The sequence below is a fragment of the Lagenorhynchus albirostris genome, chromosome 7 (genome assembly GCF_949774975.1).
Source record: "Lagenorhynchus albirostris chromosome 7, mLagAlb1.1, whole genome shotgun sequence".
Classification (NCBI taxonomy): domain Eukaryota; kingdom Metazoa; phylum Chordata; class Mammalia; order Artiodactyla; family Delphinidae; genus Lagenorhynchus; species Lagenorhynchus albirostris.
The window spans coordinates 43,475,256-43,492,179 of record NC_083101.1 but is presented as its reverse complement, the minus strand read 5'-3'; the positions used below and the strand labels follow the sequence as shown (position 1 = coordinate 43,492,179).

The window sequence follows — 16,924 nt, the reverse complement described above, 5'->3', positions numbered from 1 at the left end:
GTAGGATCTGTGGGCAAGAACATTCCAGACAGTGGGAGCTTGTACAGAGAAACCAGTAAGCTCTAATTTTTCCACCTCTAATTTTATCTTCCAGATTAAATTCTCTTTCTCTGCAAACCCAGTCCCAGTTTTCTTATAACACAGCATGTAACATGGCCCTACATGTAACACTTATAACACAGCATGTAACATGGCCCTACAACCCCAGCCAAGCACAAGGCCTGGCATAAAGTAGGGGTTTAACAAAGGAGTGATGGCTATGTATGACCTCTGTGAGCCATACCTGTTCTGTCAAGCTCTAAACCATCAATCATGTCCACCTATGACCTGAGATACAAACAGAAGCTTCTAGAAATCACAGAAAGGAGCCACCAGCAACACAATGAGAGGTTTGTTCCTAAAGCCACCTAGATGACATTAGATAAGATTAGATAATCTTTCACTTTTCACTTAACTTTGGCCTTGCCAACTTGGCCACTTACCATGCCCAGTGTACTCAAAAGAATCTGCTTCATCAGGGGTATCGAGTTCATCCACATTGATATCGATTTCGTCTGGACTGTCCAAGTTATCATCAGAGAGAACAGACCCTTCACTCTGATCCAGAGACAGATTGATATTTGGGGCTGTGAGTTTGATTCTCTGAGGATGACTGCCATTAAGATCCAGAGAATTAGGAGGTTCTAAAGAAGATAAAGAGCAACATTATTAGACCATACACACGGCTGCCAACAGTGGGTGTGGGCCCCAGTGAAAAACAATTTTAAGGCCTTTCAGCAAAGGCACACCTGCTAAAAGTCCTCATGTGGGATTTAGACCCCACTCTTGGCCAGCAGGCCTCAGTACTGGCTCGCCCCAGCTACATCAGCCCTGGCCATGCAGAAATAGGAAGTGGGAGCAGAGATCTAGTTTTTAGAACTGCCCTGTTCAGGTTTGAGAACTTGACACTGATACACTACTGAATCAAATTTTTTATGATGCATATTACTTAAGAAAAACAGTTAAGCTTTACACATAACTTATAGTGATTCATGTAGACTTTATTCCTCTAAAATGGAGGATACAAACTTTATCTGTAATGTTTACAGACAACCCAAAATACGTCTCTTTAGTTCCTGACATCTCTGTTGTGAACTTTCTTTGGCTTTTTTTTTTTTTTTGGTAATAAAACTGAGGTACCCTCCCAGATTACATTCCTTGATCAAGCACTCATTAATTCTTACGCCAATATGGCTTGACATTGGTTCCTGTACCGTAGTGATAGTCCCCTCGTGTAAGGCTCATGGAATTAGCTCCCACTCTTTCACTGTAATATGCATCTTGCTGTTCAAGAGCCTTTCACTTAACAGAAGCAGAGCTGGAGAAGTCATTTTTAACCAAGTTGATCCCAACTAAACAATGTTAGAGAGATACCTTAACAAAACAATTTCAGGATTCCCTATCACAAAATGTTTTGAAGGCCATCTGGTATACCCATCAATTCTGGAATTCTAACTCTAGTCTTGTCTCTTGTCCTAAGGAAGCTGACACTGTTTCTTTGTCATTAAGATTTTTTTTTTTTCTGTCTAGACAACACCTAAACTGTGTTCCATGTAATGTTTTTATGTATTACTTGAAAAAATGTTTCTATTGATCCGTCAGTTTGTAAAACATTGGGTTTCCATATTACAGGGATTCTCAGAGCTGTGCTGTCCAAAAGAAATTTTTTGTGATGGTAGAAATGTTATGTATATAACATTTTGGGGGGTTTTTGGGCCACGCCACGTGGCTTGTGGGATCTTAGTTCCCCGACCAGGGATCGAACCTGGGCCCCCTGCAGCGGAAGTGCAGATTTCTAACCACTGGACTGCCAGGGAATTCCCACAATTCACTTTTTTTAATAAAAAGTGAATTGTGGACCTTGAAGAGTGGAGCAGATGTACGGTGGCTACCATACTTATTTGGCCATAGAACACTTAAGAATAGTTATGTCACATGATTAGTACTTTGAAGAATGCACTTTAAATACTCGGACAGAAATAAAAAATTGACTCCCTTCTTTCTCAATTCTAGGCTTGACTGATAATGTCAGGGTTCAGGATCTTGGTATGATCCTGTAGCTGGTACAGTGCAAAGGAGTGAACCTAGTACAGAGTGAGAGTCATATAGGTTGCAACTGAAATTTTTTAATTCCTTTTTGTATATGCCTTGGGTTGTAAAGCGTAGTTTGGGGTTTTTTGTTTTTCTTTTTTAATAATCAGGATACTGAGCATCCTTAATATTAAATCGCTGATTTTTAATATTCTCACACTTACGTATAAATTTGGGGAACTTAGATGTTAGAATTTGGTATTATGATAAACAGCAGCCGGTTATCACAGGAACTGAAAACATTGGCAGATCCAGGCATGGCCCAGGAGATAAAGGGTGGCCCACACTAGGTGATGACTCAAGTCAACTCTGAAATTAACCACATCAAGCCTAACACCTTCCTCACACATATTTTTTTCCTCTCTTCACTTTTATCACTGATATCACAAGTTGGATGCACAGGAAATGGTTCTCTCACTGAATAATGAACACGTTTGGATATAGAACACTGCTGAAGAAAATGAATGAACGCTTTCTCACCAGGCCTCATGTCTGCCGCACTGGGACTCAGCATTCCCTCCTCAAAGGGGATGTCCATGCCCACATCCTCTAACAGTAATCTGAAAAAACAAACAAACAAACACAAAGCAAAGAGTGTAAAAAATTGTGTGGGATTTAATTTTCTTTGAAAAGGAAACCCAGAGATTCCAGGATGGCATTTTCAATAAACCAAGTATGTGTACTGAATCCATTGTAAGTGGCCCTAAATTAGAATACAGACTTTCTGCAGTTACTGTGAATGAGAACCACGGACTCGGATTTTACTCTGTGCACAGAGCGAGTCACTTCTTCTGCCAGTTCTCATAAGTAAACGCACCTCAAGTAAGAAATTCAGAAACAGGAGAAGCAAATAACTAATAAAATATACTTAAGGGGACATTTAATTTTTTTTCAACAAGGGATACAATATATATGCTTTGGAGTAAGTACAGACCTGACTTTGTATATATCTCTTCCTCTGTAAATTTGAGCATATTACCTAAACTGCGTGGGCAGAGGAAAGCGTACTCTGCTGATCTGTTTGTAAAACAGGGATATACCACCTACCTCACTGAGTTGTTGAAAGATTAAGCAATGAATGTAAAGTGCCCAACATTCCTGAGAAGGTGCCAACTGATGTTATTTTCCTTCCTTCTTTGACTATTTAAAGATTCATTGTGAAATATAAGTTGGTGAAGATGGTTCTGGTCATGAGTTACCATCTTTTCTCCCTAATCAGTGTTGAACCCGGGACTGTTGAACCCAGGACTTACCCACTTGGTAAGACTAGTGGAAGGGAACAGACAAATACTGGAGGAAACTGTGGCAAATCTATATGCTGTTGTAGGAAGCTGATCACTGTTCACAGTAAATTCCCCTTGACTTATTTTTATCTCCTGACCCTCGTTCAGTACATCCCCATTTATCATGATAATATATATATATATATATATTTAACATCCTTATTGGAGTATAATTGCTTTACAATGGTGTGTTAGTTTCTGCTGTATAACAAAGTGAATCAGCTATACATATACATATACGCCCATATCCCCTCCCTCTTGCGTCTCCCTCCCACCCTCCCTACGATAATATATTTTTCTTCGTGGTGGCTTCCATGTAATTTTACTCATCTAGGGTGAATAACTCTGATGTAGACACTAATCTAAATTTAAACATGATAAACCTTAGTGTTAAAGTTCTAAATTTAATCCCTCCCTCTCTTACTGCGACTCCTCTCCACCTCAATCTGGGTCTACCAAACATTTGGAGTTTGCTTACCTGGATGATCAGTTTCTTCAGGATTCAAGTTAAACCCCTTATTGTTAAAGTCTATGACGTAAACAAAATCCTGTGTCTGTAGTGATAACTGTGCTTGCTTCATTTATTCAGCAAATATGTATCGAGTGTCTACTCTGTGCTAAGGATGTAGAAGAATGAAACAGACCAGCCTCATGCTTGTGGTGAAGATGGGATGATGGAGTTAAAATAATGAGGGGCTTCCCTGGTGGCACAGAGGTTGAGAGTCCGCCTGCCGATGCAGGGGACGTGGGTTCGTGCCCCGGTCCGGGAAGATCCCACATGCTGCGGAGCGGCTGGGCCCTTGAGCCATGGCCGCTGAGCCTGTGCGTCCAGAGCCTGTGCTCCACAACGGGAGAGGCCACAGCAGTGAGAGGCCCACGTACAGCAGAAAAATAAAAAATAATAATAATAAAAAATAATAATGAGGACTGTCACCAGCAATTCAGCGCTGCTCCCCTGAGAGAAGTAAATGCCTGTGTCCTTACCCGTCAACCCCACAGACCCCTTCAAAAACACAACCCCAGGGAGTTTCTTTCTCCATACACTTGTTGTGGCTTCTGCCCTATATGTTCTCTGAAATGAGTCCTGCACCCTAGTCGAAAAACAGTGAGCAAGGGGTCAGCCTGTGAGTCAAAGGCAATAAATGTATTGGCAGGAACAAGGTAACCCTTGCCAGAGACGCACCGCATGGGGTGCAGCAAACCAGACTGTCCAGCAATGGAGGTGGGGTGGTAGGCAAAGAGAAGGCCTGCTCTAGGCCCCAGTTTGAAAGTCCTGGGACCCAGAGGGATAGCTGTCTAGGTTTCCCATGCTGTTGCGGTTTTTCAAATCTCCTTACAATGACCCCTCGTCATCTGAAGTGATCTGTGTGCGTTCTCTTTGACATCAACCCTGTAGTACCTGTAAAGTAGCAAAATACTGCTGTTGAGAGCAGCTAGATTCAAATCTTAGCTCTACCCCTTACTGTGTGTCATATGGCAAGTTACTTAATCTTTCTGTGCCTCCATTTCCTCTCCAATAAAAGAGAGACTGTGCAATGCCTGAAAAGAACACTGAAAGAAACGAATGTTATCTGCTTTATTGTAGTTCTTTTTGCTATTATAATTGCCTTCTCCATTAGCCTTGAAGCTTCATGAGGACAGAAACCATGTCTGTCTTCTTTACTATTACATCTCCAGCACCTGGTAGAAATAAATACCCGATAAATATGTGTTGGATTGAATTATTGAACTTGAAATCCCCTAAATGCACATGTACATTATTTTCTCTAGTTGCCTATGAGTCAACCTAAAAAAAAAAAAAAAATGACATCACACCTACTTGCTTCAGAGAGCACATAAGGGTGCTGGCCTTAGCTCCAAGATAAATATGAAGGGTTTAAAAATAGACAGATAGTATCCATCTTAAAATTTTGTAGGTTTTGTTGATGTTTGTGAGTTATAGGCAACATCATGGAATAACTGAAAGGGTCCTGGATATGAGGTTATAGTCCTGGATTACAGTTCTACGGTTAGTACTGACAAGCTCTGAGAAAATTAGCTGACCGTCTTTGTGATTTTAAATGAAGCTAATGAATACAGAATATTACAGTGACTGTGGAGAATAAACAATAACTAGAATACATGAGAAAATACTCTGGAAATTATAAGGCATTCACTAAGTGTAAGGTATTGTGTTCCCTCATTTTAAACATAATAGCAGGATCAGTGATTTAACAGAAGTCTGTGTCATGGTTGGACAAAACATATATTAAGGTTATTAAAATTGGGGTTTCAGCCTCGGTAAGGGAAAATTTCAGTGCTGCACAAATCTCCACAGAGCCTATAAGTGCCCTGGACTCACTGAAGTTAGTAAATAGAGCCTTTGTCTCTCAGCGCCCCTTTACGGCACAGAGACGCAGTTAAGAAAGTGCTAGAAAACCAGAGGCGGCATACCTGAGGGAAAAGAGAAGCTGAAGCTGTGACCAGGCAGTGATCGGAAGAGAGGGACTCACAAATCCACAGATATTACAGAAGGCCGTGGGGAGTTTTTAGGAAACCCCAGGGACAGAGAAGGAACGCTGCACCAGAGCAGCCCAGAGGCAAACCTGACAGAAACCCAAGTTGTGCTCACTGTAAATACTTCAACCACATTCATACATTAGGTCTATAAATATTTGTAGAAATGAAGTGGCCAGAGTAGTTGGCGATGGGACTGCATGGAGTTTTACCAATGGGAATGGAAGCCTCTTGGGATCTGTTAGGTAACAAATCAGTCCATAGTGAAGGTTAAGTATTTTACCTTACCCAACCGTAGTCACTACCTAATTAGGGGTTTTCTCTGTACGGAAGGGAGCTACCCAACAGGCTGGGGGTGTTATAAACACTGAGTCTGACTCTACTATTGCTGACCTCCCCAACAGATGCTTGGCTCCACTTCGCCATCTAGAGGACGGATCCAGAACTGTTTGCTGGGCGGTTTTATAAACATTATCGCTCTTCACCCAAATAGTTCTGGCTCTCCGCCTTTTGTCCTCCTCTGAAATTAGGGTGGCCATGTGACTTGCTTTGATCAATGAAACGAGGGCGGAAGTGGCAGGTGTCACTTCCGGGCAGAAGAATTAGGACCAAGTGTAGGTGCCACGTGCTGTTCCCCGCCTTGGTGCCTATGGAGGAGCTCAGAACAGGGGCTGGGAGGAGAAGAGCCCCTACTGGATAAAGATCGTTGGATATATGAGCAAGAAAGAAATCTTTTTGTTTTGCCCTGAGATATTGGGTTTCTCTGTTACCACGTGCTAATCCAGCCCATTCTGAGCAGTACAGCTGATCTTTATTGTTTGTTTTGAAGGGACTATCTGACTGGCACTATGCCCTGACTTGGATTACCCAAATCAGGGCATTTCCCACATTCTCAACCCAGGCTCAGGGTGATGATAAACATCTTCTTGTCTAGGTTTGCTTTAGCATATAGGAACATTTTTCTAAATGAGGACAAAGCTCAGCAGACCATCAACTGCTTTTCAAGCATTCTATAAACTTGAATATGAATATAGCACCTTCATGGCTTTCTCATAGCCACCTAGCCCTTGTCAATTTACTTAATATTTTTCTTTAAATTGACTTAAGTTTGTTTTGAAAGGAAGGTTTGTTATCACTGTATATAAGGAAACTTAGAGTCACTCACCTAAAATAGTCACATAAATTAAATATAATCAAAATAAAACAATGCTATTAAATTCAAGCTAGAAACCCCTGGGCTCTCCCTCTGAGACTTTTATTTGCTAAAAAAAAAAAAAAGAGGGATCAGAAAGTGTCTGGCAAGGTGTAATGTCATTTATCATTATAAATCCAAAGAAATGCTATATAAGACAGAACACCCTAAAAGTAATTAATACATTTCCAAACTTGAAAGAGACCGGGGAAATCCCCAGGTGCTGGAAATGAAGAGTTATTCTAGAAAGCTGATGAAAGGTAGCCTGCAGGATTTTGGACTGGACATAGGCCTTTGGGCCCCGCAGGAGAAGTGACCTCCAGGTGCTGGAAGAAACGCCTAGACCCTGAACTTCTAAATAAGGCCGTGGCCCTTAAAAAGCGGCCCTCTTAATGAAAGAGGGATGAGAACAAACTCTATCCTCTGGCCTTGGAAAGCACAGTCTGCCTGGAATCTTGGGTGGAAAACTAAAAGCAACCTATGAGAATTAGAGACACTGCTTGTATGCCAAGTATGTCTTGATTTATATTACCTGAATGATGTAGGAAACGCAAGTCAAAAGATTAAAATGAAAATTCACCGAGGACCATTGAAGGCCTTGAGTCCTAGGGTTCCAAAAGAACCAAATACGAAACCACTTAATGGTGCTACTTCTACTATCTAGGATTCACTGGAAATCCACTTAGGAGAAAGAAAAAACCCTCTGAAAGGTGAACCCACACCAACACCCTCACCCACACCCACCAAACTACTAACTAAACTACGGAAAAACACTACGGGGGATTGCCAGCAGATGCTGTAAACAGAAGAACTAGCAATAAATCTTTAAAAAAAACACAAAAAGCAATATGAAAGAGATTATAATAATTAAAGAATAATTTTTAAAACTTCGTGGTGTTGAAGCACTGAGATTGGGGGTTGTTTGTCATAGCAGGCAGTGCCATTTACCCTGAGTAGCCATGCTGGCTAGAAAAGGGAACATCTAGGGCTTCCCTGGTGGCGCAGTGGTTGAGAGTCCGCCTGCCGATGCAGCGGACGCGGGTTTGTGCCCTGGTCCGGGAAGATCCCACATGCCGCGGAGCAGCTGGGCCCGTGAGCCATGGCCGCTGAGCCTGCGCGTCCGGAGCCTGTGCTCCGCAACAGGAGAGGCCACAACAGTGAGAGGTCCACGTACCGCAAAAAAAAAAAAAAAAAAAAGGGAACATCTAAAAATAATAATGCAGAAGTGTTGATGATAAAGTGATATAAAAAGAAATATCAGAAAAACAATAGCCACAGGAAAGCAACTGTCACAATATTAGTAGCAAACAAAATAGACTTCAGGCAGAAAAGCATTATTAAGGCTTAAGAAAGTTATTACTGTATGATAAAAGGAAGAATTTCTCAGAAGATATATTGACCCAGAGCCAATATGCTTTTAACCACATAGGCCAAAAAATCGAATATAAATTATAAGGAGAAATTAACTTCATGGGGGGAAATTTGAATGTCTCAAGAATTTAGGAATCAATCTGAAAAAATGCATAAAGATACAGAAGATCTGAACAAAGTGCTAACATAGCTTGGTCTAATGGACAGATCGGCACTCAAGAAAAATACACAATTTTTTCAAACTCATGAAAACTATGTAGAATGTCTTGTAAAATACCAAAAGTCAACATTGCATGTACCTTATTTTCTGACTTCAGGGCCATATATAAGAAATCAATCATAAAAAGACTGTTTGGAAATTTAAAAACACATCTGTAAGTAAATGAACAATAAAGCCCTACGTGTCAAAACTTGTGAAAGCAGCTAAAGAAATTCCTAGAGGAAAATAAATAGCCTTGAACTCAGATATTAGAAAAGAAAATGGATGAATTATCTAAGGGCTCAACTCAATCAGGAAGTCGGAAAAAGAACCATGCTCCTGGGTGATTCAGTGCTATTTATACTGAATCTGGGCACCCCTCTAATCACAAATACCACCAAGTGGGGAACAGTGACGTAAATAGAATCTTCCAATTTGAGAACGGATCCCATGTATATTAGTAGATTTTGTGTTTCTGGTATTTCTGCTTCTTAATAAAGAAATTAGCGCGCAGTAGCACGGCGGTCCTGACACCAGAGTAAAAGATCAACTGAAAAAGGAAAATTTTGGGACCTGGTTACATGCACCCTCTTGAGTTTAGACCAGGTACAAAGGTAAGCCCATTCTACATTGTATATCCTTCCAGCATTTATGAATCTGGAGGGATTTAACTGTTGTAGGATTAGCTTTGTCCGAGATCAGTTTCTTTTTAATAGCGAATGAGCAGTGAACCGAGACTTAGCGCACACACAGCACTTCTAGATTCTAATGTTTCCTGGCGGGCATGCACACCCAGCAGCAGGCAACAACCCTTTTAGGGAATAATCATTCTTATAAGACTGACCACTAAAAAATACAGCTCCATAGAAATAGGGCAGCAGGTTAAGGATGTTAATTGTTCTTTAGAAAAATACCATATGGTTATGCTGATAAATTTTGGGAAATGATTACATAAAGAGAGAGTTCCCTTGTGACAGACTTCATAAGTCACTTTCTCTAGGAGTGGAGATAAAATGAAAAGAAAAAAAAAGAAGAAACAAAACCTTTCATGAGGTGCTTGCCTGCTTTTGTTGAGTACATAAATTAGCCCTTTAAAGACCAATGGTTGGAGAGTTGCCATTTCAGGATTCTTGTCTGATAAAGTAGGCTGGACAATTTAAGATAAGGGTACATGCCACCCTGTGTGCCCCAGGGCTCTTATCACATTACTCAACTGGGAGGCAAGGCAGAGGCACTGGGGTTCACACTCCGGTTAATCCAGCTGATACCCAGGAAAGGATGGGCGCTTAGGTCCCACAACAGGAAGCTGGGTTTGAGCCCATGAAATGAGGCTCTTGTCAACAATTAGCTACCCCACTGGGCCTCACTCACCCTAGAAAAGATAAGTGTGGTGACTCCTATAAGTCAGCCAGCTGAGGCAGATAAGGAAGGGGGTGAGAATAGGGAAAGGAGATGACAAAAAACTAAAGGAACACAAGCACTGGGCACTCACCCAGTTACCACCTTCTCTAGGGATTTTGCAAAACCCCACAAACCACAGCCATCTGTTCTCATGTTCTCAGAGGAGAGAAACATTATACAGTCTCCTTACACAGGGCTGAGTTCTCAAAATCTGCAGGTAGCAAAAATCACTTGCTGTCCAAATGACCCTTGAATTATAGCATATGTCGTTTTGTATAAAATCCTCTGTAGTAAACCTTATGAGCCCTGAAGTTTGAGGAACACAGCAGGAATAGAAGGAAAGCCTAAATAGCATTTAAAACATTTCTTTTCAGATAATTAATTAAATCCTTGGCTGTGAACAGGGCTGCATGGAGAATTCTACCTCTTGCCTGCAGGGTATATATTATTCTCTTTTTCACATGTTTTCTAAAACCTTAAGACATATCAATATTTGTTACTGAGAAGATTCAATTAAGTGGCATAATCTCACACTGGGAAGGGGCATATACTTGTCTCTGAAGCAAATCTACAGTTCATAACTTGGATTACTCACAGGCATTTCCAATTCAACACGTACAAAACTGAATTCCGCATCTTCCTCTGCACAGATCTGCTACATCCTACATTCTCTGTGGTAGTTTTAAAAAAGTGTCCACAAATTCTTTGACATTCCTTTCAAAAGTTGGAGCCCAACACCCCCCCTTTCCTTAAGTGTGGACTGAACTTGGTGACTTGCTTTTAAAGAACAGAATAAGGTAGACGTGACAGTGTGTGACTTGTCAGACTAGGTCCTAAAAAGCACGTGGCTTCCTCTTTGCTCTCTCTTGGATCACTCACTGTGGGAGAAGCCTGCTGCTGCCATGTCCTAAGGATGTTCAGGAAGCCCTATGGAGAGATCCAGGTGGTGAGGAACCAGGGCTTCCTGTAAAAATCCAGGAAGGAACTGAGGCCTCCTGCCAAGAGCCATGCGGGTGGGTCACCTTGGAAGCAGATCCTCCAGCCCCCATGGAGCCTTCAGATGACTGATGTCTCGACAGCAACTTCATAAGAGACCCTGGGTCAGAATCACTTAGCTAATCTGCTCTTAAATTCCAGACACAGAAACTGTGAGAGAAAAAATGTTGTTTTAAGCTGCTAAATTTCGAGATAATTTATTACACAGCAATGGTCAGCTAATACCTTCCCCATCCCCGTGAATGTCCCTACCAATCACCTGTGAGCTCGCAAACCCCAAACTGGCAATCATTCTTAATTTCCTTCTTTTTCTAACATTCCTTCCCAATCCAGTTGACCATCCTGACCATCCAGTCTTATACATTTGCAACCTCCTCTCCTCTTTATTTTCACTGCTAAGACCTTAGTTCAAGTTCATTTTTTCCTTGCAGAAACCTGTTTCTGATTTTACTCCCCACCCCCTTCAAATTGCTCACTCAGTATCTAACCATCTCAATCTAACCTTCTTGTTTCAGTCCTTTCATGTCCCCACTGTCTCAAGGGAAGGGTCCTGGCTCCAGAGAATGGCTCACCAGGCTTCACGGTCTGGCCTCCCAGGCCGAACTCGAGCCTCCTCTCCCATCGCTCACTCCCCAGTTGGTTCTTGCTTGTCTTCTAGAACTCAGCTTAGACATCTCAGCCTCACCCCACACAGCTGGGTCAAGTCCAACAGTACCCTGAGCTCACATTGAGTGGGTATTTTTCATGATTTACAACCATCTATTCCTAACTTCTCTGGCCCCACCCTCCCCATTCCTCCCCACTCTCATCCCCCCTCCACACATGCACACAGAGGTCCTTGAAGACAGGCACTCCCAGTGCTTAGCAGAGGGCCTAGCATGTGGTGGAGGGGAATAACTAACTATTGAATAAACACCCTTATTTAGAGACGGGAGGATGCCCTACTTTTCTAGCAGAGTGTTCCTCATAAGGTCTCACCACATATTGGAACTTGACCACTCAAATTGTCTACCAACAAATTACGTTTGATAACAAGTTAAGCTTTCTTCAAAACATAATTTAGAAATGCGAGGTGACTCTTACAGAAGTCATATCACAAAGGAGTAATTGCTCTAAACATAATAAGGTGAAGTTCACCCAGTGTAGAGTTTACAGTGCCCTCTTCCACAATGACAAAAGCACCTCTCAGATGCTATTAGGAACAACCTGGGGCGGGGGCGGGGGCGGGGGGGGGTGTACTGGGGGGGCGGGGAGGATGGGCCTGTTAAGTAAGGATGAGGTTCTTGGGAAATGAGGCGGAGGAGGAGTGGACAACCGTTTGTCTTCAGAAATGAAGAGTCTTTAGGGCGAGAGTCAGCAGCTCCTGTAGGATGACCAAGTGACCAGAGTCTCAGCACAGACTCCTGCAGCCCTGCCCACCCTCCACTCCAGCGGCTCAGCACCTCCTGGAATTTCTCTTCTGTGCTGACAAGTCTGTAGATACCTCCCTGCCCTCCCATCCTGCCCAAGGGGATATGCTCCCAAGGATTCCTCTCCCCAGCAGTGCAATGCAATGGCTGCACTGCCTTGGTTTTACTTCCCCTCAGTCGCTCGAGAGTGTGGACAGTCTGGCACCAGAAATACAAACAACAGGGCCCTACAGAGCCAGTCTTCCAACTGCTGCTCAAGCAGTTATATTTGTTGATCCCTAGGGCATGGCAGGGGAGTTAAGTCTTTGACTTCTCTAGAGCTGGGGTCGGCAAAGTTTTTCTGTAAAGGGACAGATACTAAATTTGTTACGTTTTGCAGGCCACACAGTCTCTATCATAACTACTCAACTTTGCTGTAGCACAAAAATAGCCGTAAGATATGTAAATGAAGGGGCGTGGCTATGTTCCAATAAAACTGGGTAGAAAAATAGGTGGCCAACTAACTAGATTTGACCTGGAGGCCATAGTTTGCGGACCCCTGTTCTAGATGAAAACAACTTGAATACAATTTCATTTCTCAAAAGGGAATGCTCTTAGACTGTTGGTGGGAATGTAAATTGATGCAGCCACTAGGGAGAACAGTATGGAAGTTCCTTAAAATACTAAAAATAACATTTCTCCAAAGAAGAAATACAGATGGCCAACAGGCACATGAAAAGATGCTCATCATCGCGAATTATTAGAGAAATGCACATCAAAACTACAGTGAGGTATCACCCCACATCAGTCAGAACGGCCATCATTAAAAAGTCTACAAATACCAAATGCTGGAGAGGGTGTGGAGAAAAGGGCACTGTCCTACACTGTTGGTGGGAATGTAAGTTGGTGCAGCCACTGTGGAAAATGGTATGGAGGTTCCTCAGAAAACTAAAAATAGAATTACCATATGATCCAGCAATCCCACTCCTGGGCATGTATCTGGACAAAACTATAATTCAAAATGATACATGCACCCCTATAGTTCATAGCAGCACTATTCACAATAGCCAAGACATGAAAATAACCTAAATGTCCATCAACAGAGGAATGGATAAAGAAGATGTGGTACATATATACAATGGAATACTACTCAGCCATAAAAAAGAACGATATATTGCCATTTGCAGCAACATAGATACAACTAGAGATTATCATACTAAGTCAGAAAGAGAGACAAATACCATGTGATATTTTTAATATGTGGAATCTAAATATGACACAAATGAACCTATGTATGAAACAGAAGCAGAGTCATAGATATAGAGAAAAGACTTGTGGTTGCCAAGGGGGAGGGGTTTGGGGGAAGGATGGAGTGGGAGGTTGGGGTTAGCAGTGCTTTTATATATAGAATGGATATATAACAAGGACCTACCTACTGTATAGCACAGAGAACTATATTCAATATCTTATGATAAACCATAATGGAAAAGAATATATGAAAAAGATGTGTATATGTGTGTGTGTATATATATATATATATATATGTATGTATAACTGAATCACTTTGCTGTACAGTAGTAATTAACACAACATTGTAAATCAACTATACTTCATTTAAAAAAAAAAAAAACTAAAAATAGTTACCACTCCTGTGCATATATCCAGAAGAGACAAAATCTCTAATTTGAAAAGATACATGCAACCCAATGTTCACAGCAGCACTATTTACAATAGCCAAGACATGGAAACAACATAAATATCCAATGACAGATGAATGGATAAAGAAGATGTGGTATATATATATATATATATATATAAATATATACACACAATGGAATCGTAGCCATAAAAAAGAATGAAATAATGCCATTTGCAGCAACATGGATGGACCTAGAGATTAGCACACAGGGAAAAACTAATCCCATATAAGTGGAACCTAAAAAAATAATACAAATGAACTTATTTTCAAAACAGAAATAGACTCACAGACATAGAAAACAAACTTATGGTTACAAAAGGGGAAGTGGGGGAGGGATAAATTAGGAATTAGGGAGTAACAGATACACACTACTATGAGTAAAATAGATAAACAACAAGGACCTACTGTATAGCTCAGGGAGCTATATTCAATACCTTGTAATAATCTATAATGGAAAAGAATCTGAAAAGGAATACATATATATATTCAGATATGTATATATGTCTACATATATATATGTATATGTCTCTGTGTGTGTGTGTGTGTATATATCTGAGTCAGTTTGCTATACACCTGAAACTAACACAACATTGTAAATCAACTATACTTCAATTAAAAAAAAAAAAAGGGCTTCCCCGGTGGCGCAGTGGTTAAGAGTCCGCTTGCTGATGCAGGGGACACAGGTTCGTGTCCCGGTCCGGGAAGATCCCACATGCCGCGGAGCGGCTGGGCCCGTGAGCCATGGCCACTGAGCCTGCGCGTCCGGAGCCTGTGTTCCGCAACAGGAGAGGCCACAACAGTGAGGCCCACGTACCACAAAAGAAAAAAGAAAAAAAAAAAAAAGACCTTGGGGGAAGTATCTAACCCAGTCTTTGAGAGCTTCTTGCCGTTTGTCTCTTTGGGAGATAAGAGTGCTTTGCACCATTTTGCCCTCAGCTTTGAACCCTAGTTGTCTATTTCACTGAATAAACTAAAGGAAACATAGTCTAATTTAATATTCCACTAAAGGAATTTTTCCACTCAAATAATTTATTATTTTTTGGAAAAAGTATAAAGGATAATCTAAATGCTCAACAGGGGAGTGATTAAATATAACATGAAATGCATCACTGTATATCAATGCAAAAAATTTCTAAATGTATTGACATGGGATGGCATCTAAGATATACTTAATAAATCAAATTACAAGGTGGTATGTTTAGAATGATGTAATTTGTATAACGTTATGCACATTTATACATATGTTTAGGCACAGACAATATCTAGAAGGCATAGAAATTATTAATTTCTATTAATAATTTAATTAATTAATAGGGGCTATGTATAGGGAGCAGTTTAGGGAGAAAGGGATTTTTTTACTTTTTATTTATTTACTCTTCTGTGTTTTTTCAATTTTTAAAATACCAGCATGGGCAACAGTTTAAGATAAAGAGGTAATTTAAATATAATAGTATTCTCTACGAGTTTCTAGAAATCCTCACTTGGACAATTTCCAGCTGACATTAGAAATAATTAAGTGCTTCGTTAGTAGTAATTTCAGTTGTTTATCAGCAGCAATAGTATGCTGTCACGTCCCACTGCCATAGTATCAGGGCTTTCAATGTTTTCCAAATAAAAGTAGGGAGGAGCAGGCATAGAAAGCTGAAATATTAGCATCACTGAAGAAAGGGAGGAGTTTAGCCTTTGATAAGCGGGCCTTGGCAGAGGGGCGGCTACCCCCTCGGGCCACATGTCTGTCATTTCCCTTCATCCTCACCAGTATCTTCTGAAGGTCTGATCTCTGCAAGCCAGTGGGGATATTAAAATAAATAAGCCACAGCCACTACCTGCTCCTCTTGGCCACTGCTGATTCATTTCTCTTTTGCAGTAGGTTGTTTTAAATTTATCGAATTCTACACTTTTGCAGTCTGTAGCTGCACTCTATCTTTTAATAGTTTCTCTTTTTCCAATCGTCTGTTCTTTTCACTTTGGTTCCTTTTACTGTCTCTTTATTTTCTTAGATTTGCTGCTTTCTGTATTTCAGTTTTGAATTTTGTTTCCTAAAACAATATTTTTCTAGGTTCTGAAAATTTTACCATTTCATTTATGTTCTTTTTTCCTTAAAGAAAAACAACCTCCTTGATTCTATGTAGTATCTCTCTGTCTTTATACATTTGAAATAACATTGTGTGTTTTGGTTTTTTTCTTAAATAAATTTATTTTTCATTTTTGGCTGCTCTGGGTGTTCGTTGCTGCGCGCGGGCTTTCTCTAGTTGTGGTGAGCGGGCTTCTCATTGCGGTGACTTCTCTTGTTGCAGAGCACAGGCTCTGGGTGTGTGGGCTTCAGTAGTTGCAGCGCATGGGCTCAGTAGTTGTGGCTTGTGGGCTCTAGAGCGCAGGCTCAGTAATTGTGGCACACAGGCTTAGTTGCTCCACAGTATGTGGGATCTTTCCAGACCAGTGCTCGAACCCGTGTCCCCTGCATTGGCAGGAGGATTCTTAACCACTGCACCACCAGGGAAGTCCCAACATTGTGTTTTTGATTGCATCCTTTTAAGGCATCATTTTCTGTTTGCTGTTTGCCAGATGAAGAAACTGGGGCAGAGAATAAAAGCATTTTCATCTGGTTGGGCCAACAGTTGGCTCCTAGAGGGTCAGCTGGTATCCTGTGCCCCACAGAATCCCCGGGGAGCTGAGAGCACTGCCTGGCACCTGGCACCCAGTGAGCTTTTTTTTTTTTTTTTTTTTTTTTTTTTTTTTTTTTTTGCGGTACGTGGCCTCTCTCCCGTT

General features: G+C 41.2%; 1 protein-coding gene across 1 annotated transcript in view; it reads right to left on the bottom strand.

Annotated features, from left to right (window-relative positions):
• The window catches only part of PRUNE2 (prune homolog 2 with BCH domain), a 269,696-nt gene that overhangs the window by 47,577 nt on the left and 205,195 nt on the right, over nt 1–16,924 (bottom strand). Inside the window, exons 10-11 of the mRNA XM_060154956.1 lie at nt 2,611–2,690; nt 483–683 (exon numbers count right to left, since the gene is read on the bottom strand). Coding sequence (XP_060010939.1) covers nt 483–683; nt 2,611–2,690 — 281 coding nt within the window. The remainder of the gene's footprint in view (nt 1–482; nt 684–2,610; nt 2,691–16,924) is intronic.